The sequence below is a fragment of the Camelus dromedarius genome, chromosome 9 (assembly GCF_036321535.1).
Source record: "Camelus dromedarius isolate mCamDro1 chromosome 9, mCamDro1.pat, whole genome shotgun sequence".
Lineage (NCBI taxonomy): Eukaryota > Metazoa > Chordata > Mammalia > Artiodactyla > Camelidae > Camelus > Camelus dromedarius.
Genome location: NC_087444.1, coordinates 19443633 through 19452382, shown reverse-complemented (window position 1 = coordinate 19452382; position 8750 = coordinate 19443633). Strand labels below are relative to the sequence as shown.

The 8750-nt window shown below is 35.1% G+C and overlaps 1 protein-coding gene across 1 annotated transcript; it reads right to left on the bottom strand.

The window, feature by feature from the left end:
- Positions 1-4883: 4883 nt before the first annotated feature.
- On the bottom strand, positions 4884-5975 carry TSHB (thyroid stimulating hormone subunit beta). The gene is made up of 2 exons (XM_031457491.1): positions 5645-5975; positions 4884-5215 (listed from the first exon to the last, which is right to left on the bottom strand). Exons 1-2 carry the CDS (start codon positions 5804-5806, stop codon positions 4961-4963), a joined length of 417 nt encoding a protein of 138 aa, XP_031313351.1. The 5' UTR covers positions 5807-5975; the 3' UTR covers positions 4884-4960.
- Positions 5976-8750: the final 2775 nt, after the last annotated feature.

Sequence of the window (8750 nt, the reverse complement as noted above, 5' to 3'; positions counted from 1 at the left end):
TGAAAAGATGCTCAATACTGCTAATTATCAGAGAAATGCAAATCAAAACCACATTGAGGTATCACCTCACACCAGTCAGAACGGCCATTTTAAAAAGTCTACAAACAACAAATGCTGGAGACGGTGTGGAAAACAGGGAACCCTCCTACACTGTTGGTGGGAATGTAGTTTGGTGCAGCCACTATGGAAAACAGAATGGAGATTCCTTAGAAAAACTAAAAATAGACTTACCATATGATCTAGCAATCCCATTCCTGGGCATATATCTGGAGGGAACTCTAACTCAAAAAGATACATGCACCCCAATGTTCATAACAGCACTGTATACAATAGCCAAGATGTGGAAACAACCTAAATGTCCATCCACAGATGACTGGATAAAGAAGCGGTGGTATATTTATACAATGGAATGCTACTCAGACATAAAAAAGAATAAAATAATGCCATTTGCAGCAACATGGATGGACCTAGAGATCATCATTCTAAGTAGAGTAAGCCAGAAAGAGAAAGAAAAATACCATATGATGTCACTCATATGTGGAATCTTAAAAAAAAAGACACAAATGAACTTATTTACAAAACAGAGACATAGAAAACAAATTTATGGTTACTGGAGGAAGTTGGGGGTGGGAAGGGATAAACTGGGAGTTTGAGATTTGCAGATACTAACTACTATAAAGTAAACAATAAATTTCTACTGTATAACGCAGGGAATTCTATTCAATATCTTGTAGTAACCTGTAATGAAAAAGAATATGAAAATGAATATATGTATGTATATATATGACTGAAACATTATCTTGTATAATAGAGATTGATGCAATATTGTAAACTGACTGCACTTCAATTTAAAAGAAATTGAAGGAACTTTAACTATGCAACACAGTGTTACTAACTACAGTTGCCAAGCTGTACATCACATCCCCATAATTTATTTTTTTTATAATTAGAAGTTTTTTCCTTTTGACTTCCTTCACCCATTTTGCCCATCCCCACCCTCCACCTCTGGCAACCACCTGTTACCTGTATCTGTGAGGTTGTTTGTTTTTTCCTACATAAAAGTGAAATCAAATGGTATTTGTCTTCTGACTTTTTCACTTAGCATAGTACACTCAGGGTCCATCCATAGGGTTACATATATCTTTTCAAGTTGATATTTTCATTTTCTTCAGATAAATATCCAGAAGTGAAATTGCTAGATCATATAGTAGCTATATTTTCAATTTTTTTTAAGGGAATTCCATAGAGTTTTCCATAGTGACTATACCAATTGATTTTCCCACCAGTAGTGTCAAGGGTTCCCCTTTTTCCTTGCTGTTTGTTGTCTTTTTGCTAATAGCCATTCTAACAGGTGTCAGGTGATATCTCATTGTGGTTTTTATTTGCATTTCCCTGAAGATTAGTGATGTTGTGCATCTTTTCATGTACCTGTTGCCCATCTGTATGTATTCTTTGGAAAAATGTCTATTCAGGTCCTCTACCCGTTTTTTAATCAGGTTGTTTATTTTTTTGATGTTAAGTTATGTACATCTTTGTATATTTGAGATATTAAGCCTCATGGAAGATACGTTTGCAAATATCTTCTCTCATTTAATAGCCTTTTTGTCTTATTGACAGTCTCCTTCACTGTGCAGGTTTTTAGTTTGATGTAGTCCTATTTTACTGTTTTTGCTTTTGTTTCCCTTGTCTGAGGAGATAGATCCAAAAAATATTGCTAACACCAATGTCAAAGAGCATACTGCCTATGTTTTCTTCTAGGCATCTTATGGTTTCAGGTTTTACATTTAAGTCTTGAATCCATTTTGAGTTGATTTTTGTATATAATATGAGAAAGTAGTCCAGTTTCATTCTTTTGCATATAGATGTCCAGTTTTCTAAACACCATTTATTGAAGAGACAGTCCTTTCCCCCATTGTATAGTCTTGGCTCCCTTGTTTTATATTAATTGACCATATATGTGTGGGTTTATTTCTGGACTCTCTACTCTGTTCCATTGACTTAGTGTCTCTTTTTATGCCAATACCATACTCTCTTATTACTTTGCTTTGTATTATAGTTTGAAATCAAGGAGCAAGATGTTCCAGCTTTCTTCTTCCTCAAGATTGCTTTGGCTATTTGAAGTCTCTTGGGGTGCCATACAAATTTTAGAATTGTTTGTTCTAGTTCTGTGAAAAATGTCATTGGAATTTTGATAAAGATTGCATTGAATCTGTAGATCACTTTGAGTAGTATGGGCATTTTAACAATATTAACTCTTCCAGTCCATGAGCACAGAATATCTTTCCATTTATGCCTTCAATTTCTTTCATCACTGTCTTATATAAAGTTTTCAGCATACAGGTTTTTCACCCCTTGGTATTTTATTCTGTTTGATGCAATTGTAAATAGGATTGCTTACTTAATTTCTCTGTTAGTTTATTATTAGTGTATAGAAATGCAATTGACTTCTGTATATGATTTTGTATCCTGCAGTTTTAATGAATTAATTTATTAATTCTCACAGTTTTTTGTTGGAGTCTTTAAGGTTTTCTAGTAGCATGCCGTGTGCAGACAGTGACAACTTCCCTTCCTAATTTGGATGTCTTTTATCTTTCTCTTGCCTAATTGCTCTGGCTGGGATTTCCAATACTATGTTGAATAATGGTGGTAAGAGTGGATATCCTTGTCTTGTTCCTGATCTTGGAGAAAAAGCTTTCATCAGTATGATGTTAGCTGTGGGCTTGCATATGTAGCCTTTACTGTATTGAGGTACCTTCCCTCTAAGAGAGAACTTTTACTACTTGAATTTCCTATTCCTAGGCAGCATCACACTATTACTTGCCAATATATCATCTTGGTACATTCACTTACTCCTGAAGAGTTTGGTCATTAGAAAAGCAGAGATTGCTGCTGCACCCATCCCAAATCACTTCATAATGAAAGAACAATTTATATTTCAGTCAAATGAGAAACAAGAGGGACTCTTCTAAAAGAACTAAAGTTCAAACTTCCTCTGCCAAAAACTGACTCCTTTAAACTTCAGGTTGAATGTAAAGACCATTTCAGAAGATATTCCAAAATAGTCACCTTTCTCTTCTTATACAAGCAGTAATTTTTCACTTTCCCATTTTTAAGTTCTCTATTTATTCTACTTTTAAACCCAAAGAATACTAATACCTTCCAAAACAGCATTTCCATATATCCAAGTTTCTGGATCCATTCAAGGTAAATTGTTGGTCATGCCAATTCCTCACCTCTCTTCAAAGGGTTCTTTGTCTTGGACAACTCCACTTTTAAAAGTAGTTTAATATAATTTACATATGCATCTAATCCAATGGATTACCTTTGGTGGAAGGAAACAAGTTGTCTCTGATGCACCCACTCTAGGATTCTATAGCCCATGATGGTACAGGCTCACCACACCCAGGTCTAGGCCTAGCCTCTTCCCTGAAGGCTGAGGAAGCCCACTTAACTAAAGTCTTTTGAGCTGGACAGAAGGGGACTCCCTGAACCTCACATCCTTTCCACAGTTCAATTCCTTGGAAATCATTTTTCAGATTCCATGAAAGTCATATGTGATTAGTGCCGGTTAGGTTTGAACATTAGATTTTTACTCATTATTCAAAGATCTATATTTGATATGCAGTTTTCAGAGGGGATATTATAATACTGCAGATTTAAGTGCCCATGGTATCAAGTGATATGAGAACCCAAAGCCCCAGATTAATGTTTGGAGACCATGGTAATATTAACTTCAGATATTAAGGTAAGAATAATGGGGATTCCTGACTCTGCATTTAAATGTACAACTATTCCCTTCCCACCGGCAGAGTATGAGTTTGGTACTAATCCATCTGCACCACCTTAGCATCCCCCTGGGCACTGACAGCCTGCAGGCATTTATAAGATGCCAAGATGAATACAACCACTGACTATAGGATATAGCAAAACGAACTGGTCCTGCTGACAATTGATTTTCACCCTGATGGGAGCAATTTGAATGGATAGAAATGGACAAATAGAGGATAAATTATCTTTTTGACGTCAAGTCTGCAGGGCACTGGGTCTGTCTAGATTCATACAGCTGTTGAAACCAAACTCTCATGAAAGAGTACCTAAGGAAGGAAAAGAAAAATAAACAACCACTTACTAAGCACATTTACTGGAAAATAGTGTTTCAATATTGAAAGTTTAGGTTAGAATTTAGGATGATTACACTCTATTAAATCCCTTAGCACTCTACCCCTATTCCTAAAATCTTTCATAATCATAGTAGTTTTTCATGACATCAAAAGCCAAAACAGCACAAGTTGCAGGAAAGTGTCTCATATTACCTGAAAGACTACAAAGGATTTAGAGTTCTACATGTAAAATGATCGTGGCCTCTTTTCTAGGCTTTTGGAGTATAACTTTCATAAGTCAGTTGGCCCACCAGAGTAATTAAAGAGATTAGAATATAGTGTTTACTGAGTTTTGGTTAAGTTTTATCTTGTGCATTGAATGACAGGATAAAGTAGTATATTGCAGATTTCACATATTCCTTACTCTCCACCTCCACACCAGCCCTGTGTCAGCTTATGGAAGTAGGTGTCTCCATTACCCTGATGTTATATGTTTCTTCAGCTGCTGATCACATTACTCTGTAGCCTTCCCTTACTCATTTTCTAGGTCAAGACAAAACTCGTGGCCCTCTGTTAAAAGCACCTGCTTAAGGCTGGCTTTCATTAGTATTTCACATCCCTGTTCTCCATTTTACCTGCACTCTGCCCTTTCATGTGGAAACCATCCTTCATATGAGCTGGAATGGCTCTTTTACTCACCTTTTCTTCTAAAGCCCTTAAGCTTTCTAATACATGAATGGGTGTGGGTATGGATGAACTAGTACTCAAATGTACACAAGGTGTGAAATATATTGATATTTTATTAGTTTTATTCCAGGTAAACATATTGAACCAAATTGCAAATTACATCACTATTGAAGTTAGATGGACAATCCCACCACATGGGGTTTCTGAGGTTTGGTGCAGTAGTTCATCTTGACGGCCTCCTGTATACAGTCACTGTAGTCTGTATCACACTTGCCACACTTACAGCTCACAGCTACAGGGTAGGAGAAATAAGGAGTTACATGGTGTGGGCATCCTGGTATTTCTACAGTCTTGTACATGAAGTCTCTATAAGTACAAACATCCTGGGACAGAGCAAATTTGGGAAGAAACAGCTTGCCATTGAAATCCTGAGGAAAGAAGGAAAAAAGGAGCATAATGTGATAAGGCTTTAGGAACATACAGATAATGGGAACAGATAAAAATTAATTCACTTATATTCCTTTGTCACAAATAGGACTAGAGGAGGATTCCTTAGCTCTGTTCCCAAATAACAACCCAACATATCTACATTAAATCCCATACAGAAAAAAGTGACACTCCCTCTGTTTTATCCTATATCATGAGAATAAGATAAAGTTTAAATAAATTCTGGAACTAAAACTGTTATAAAATTATCTGTATCAATACTGTTGAGTAGATAATGTGATCTGTGCACTCTACTTCTAGGGAGCCAATAACCATTAGATTTTAGAAATAAGCTTGTGGTTTATCTCATTTTCTTTCTGAGTCTAGCATTTTCTAATTTATAGCTAAAAGAAGTGAGATGAACTACATACCCGTGTCATACAATATCCAGCACAGATGGTGGTGTTGATAGTTAGGCAGTAAGCACACTCTTTCCTTTCGACATGCATCATATACTCAGTTGGAATACAAAAAGACATTGCTTGCCCACATGCAAGGCCAAAAAGCACGGACATCAGGAAGATAGCAGTCATGCTAAATCAAAGATAAAATTAAAGTATCTATTACATGTATCCTTTAGGACATTCAGAAGGGGCATTTGGAAAGAGCTACAATGTGTGTATGTGTATATACATGTATTTATTGAATGCCTACTTTGTCCTAGGCCCTATATTAGATGTTTTTACATAGTAAATACTCTCAATAACCTTTCTTTATACACTTAGATGTGGCTATGATCCATATACTCCATAGTGTCAGAGCTCACATAGTGAAGGTCCTGCTTGCAAGTGCCATTTAGCTCCACTGGGCAATGAAATGGCAAGCTTGAAACACCACAGAAAAATGGCAGAGACACATATGTTAATTAAGTAGAAAATAATTCATTCAATGGAAACAATTGAAATACCTGCCTTTATCACCATAAAAAGTAAGTTAAAAGACTTCAGTAAAGGTTTTCTCAGAAATGTGGTTTTCTAAAAATTTTGGTTAAATAGCTTAAAAGGTTAACGAACTGGTCATAATCAGAAAGGGCAAAGAAACCAAGAGAATGCATAATCAAATTTCAGGACCGGCTCAATGTAAAAAATCTTGTATATGTGCTATATATTGCCTGTCAAGAAAGGCAAGATGAGGCTAGAGAAAGTTCAAAAAGGTCAACTAAAATTACCACTAATGTTAAGCAGCTAACCCAGATATCTAAACCCCCACCCTCCTCAACCCTTAGGATATTCCTTTAAGACTGAAAGAAATAGAGTTGGAAAAATAAAGTTATTTTACTCAGAAATTATATGAAATTCATTATCTTAAGAAGATTATGGAGGCAAAAATATAGGTTGACAGAATGAGAGTGATACAATCAGGGGTGACAGGTCCATCGTAGGCTAGCCAGGAAAGTAAAATAAGTTTCAGCTGCATGGGAGACAAAAGGATCCACCATGCCTCAGGAAGGAGAACATGTATCTCAACAAATCCTGCCTGAGGAAGAGTGTGTCCAATGTCAACTGGACATTGTCATGAGCTAGGTAATGTTATGACTTATTTAATTTCGCTAATGAGAGAGAGTAATCAAATTCCAGACTTTTGGTTGTAAGTTGATCACTTCAAAGATTAAGATTTTTTTCATCTTAGAAATATGGTACAGTTAGCTAGGTATATTTGGATTTTTTTCCTTTTCAAGTATCATTGTCAGAAAAGAAAATAGACATCTTAATGGAGTAGCATTATCTTTGAACACAAACATGTTTTATTATTCTATTATAAATTATAATTTATTAAACATTGTTATTCAAGCATCAAAAATATATCAAGATTTTCTCAAATCTATCAATTATATCCCAATAGCATCTTAAGCTGCGTACATTAAAACTTCCATTAACTGAAATCTCAAAGACTCAATATCAGTTAACAAAAATTTTTATCTTTAATCAACTTGTAAGAAAAAATGAAGCCACATTCAACAAGCTACCATGTATTTATTTTAAACGTCAACTTCCAGAGATTAGTGATCATTCCAACCAGTCTCCTATGAGTAGAATGAGAGTTGCAGATAAATTAGATAAACATATACTGAGCATTTGAACCAGGCACTGAGAGATACAAAATGGATAAGCTATGGTATTTGACCTCAAGGGCTGATAGCCTACTGAAGGAGATAACTATGTAACTATGAACACTAAAAATAAAAATACATATTGTTTGACTCATAACACCAAGTATTGGTGAGCAACTAGAACCCTCATATGCTGCTGGTGGGATTGTAAAATGGTACATACAAATATTTTGAAAAACAGTTTGATAGTTTCTTATAAAATTAAACATGTACTTAACTGATGACCCAGCAATTCCACTCAAATATTCACTCAAGATAAATAAAAAGATGTATCTACAAAAAGTACATATTGTTTTAAGTGCTTTCAAAGGGTCAAAATTATGACTCTGCGACCAAAAATAGTCAATGGTTTCTTCTATATAGACAAGGAAGTGAATTAATCCATTAAGAAGGGTTTTCTGGTGAACTCTTTCAAATAAAATGTTGCATATCCAAGCATTCTTGGAGGTTTTTTGGTATTTCAACTAGGGAGCAAAAATACAAGCACTGCTTGATCATGGAGTCTGGTTTTCTCACTGCCACACAAACGTGAGCTCCCTCAGTGGTATAGAGTTGGTTCCATTATTTTAGAGCCACAGACTTAGAGGATCCTCTGTAGGATCTTAAAAATACTGAGTAAATGATGTAAAATACTCACCCGTCATGATCATATGGTTCTTGCCTGTCTAGTCAGCCAGCTGCTGGATTTTTTACCATAGGAAATAATTAACTTCACATATTTTAACTTTTAGCTCTATGATCTATATAAAATAGGTAGATAGATAACCTAGTAATGAGAATATGGGTCCTGGAGTTAAGGAACAGAATTCTATTTCAAAATCTCCCACGAATCTATGAGAAATCAACCAAGATATTAAATCTATCTGGGCCTTATTTCCCCATCTGCAAAACAGAAAGAAACAAATACACCTGATCCTTTTAAAGCTGTAGAATAAAAAAGTTTTGAAAGTTTTACCTATTATTATCATATTTATTATGGACACTGTATATTTTTCTCAAGTTTCTCTTATAAATGTAAAACTCTAACAAAAAGAAAAATTACAATTGCTGTATTATCAGCAACAATAGCTGATAACTTTATAAAGAAAGTAAGAATTATTCTTTCTCCTTTATTGCAAATAGTAAAACTTCAGCCACAAAAATCTTTCTGGGCCTCAATTTCTTCAGCTGTAAAAGGAAGGCTTAGAACTAGAAGATGATTAGGAAGACATTTTCAGCACAAATAGACTACAATCCTATGTGATAAATTAATGTCAGATCCCTGGTCTAAGAGTTAATGATCTAGAATTCTGCTTCTAGATTTTACTGCAATTGTTTGTAACTGAGAAATTTAGTATCTTTGTGCCTCCACTTTTCCATATACTCCT

What these genes read in the sequence shown, in the direction of transcription:
- TSHB (XM_031457491.1), bottom strand. Translation starts at nt 5,806, where the DNA reads ATGACTGCTATCTTCCTGATGTCCGTGCTTTTTGGCCTTGCATGTGGG. An exon ending in CTGGATATTGTATGACACGG is followed by an intron (nt 5,216 to 5,644) that starts GTATGTAGTTCA and finishes TTCTTTCCTCAG; the next exon opens with GATTTCAATGGCAAGCTGTT.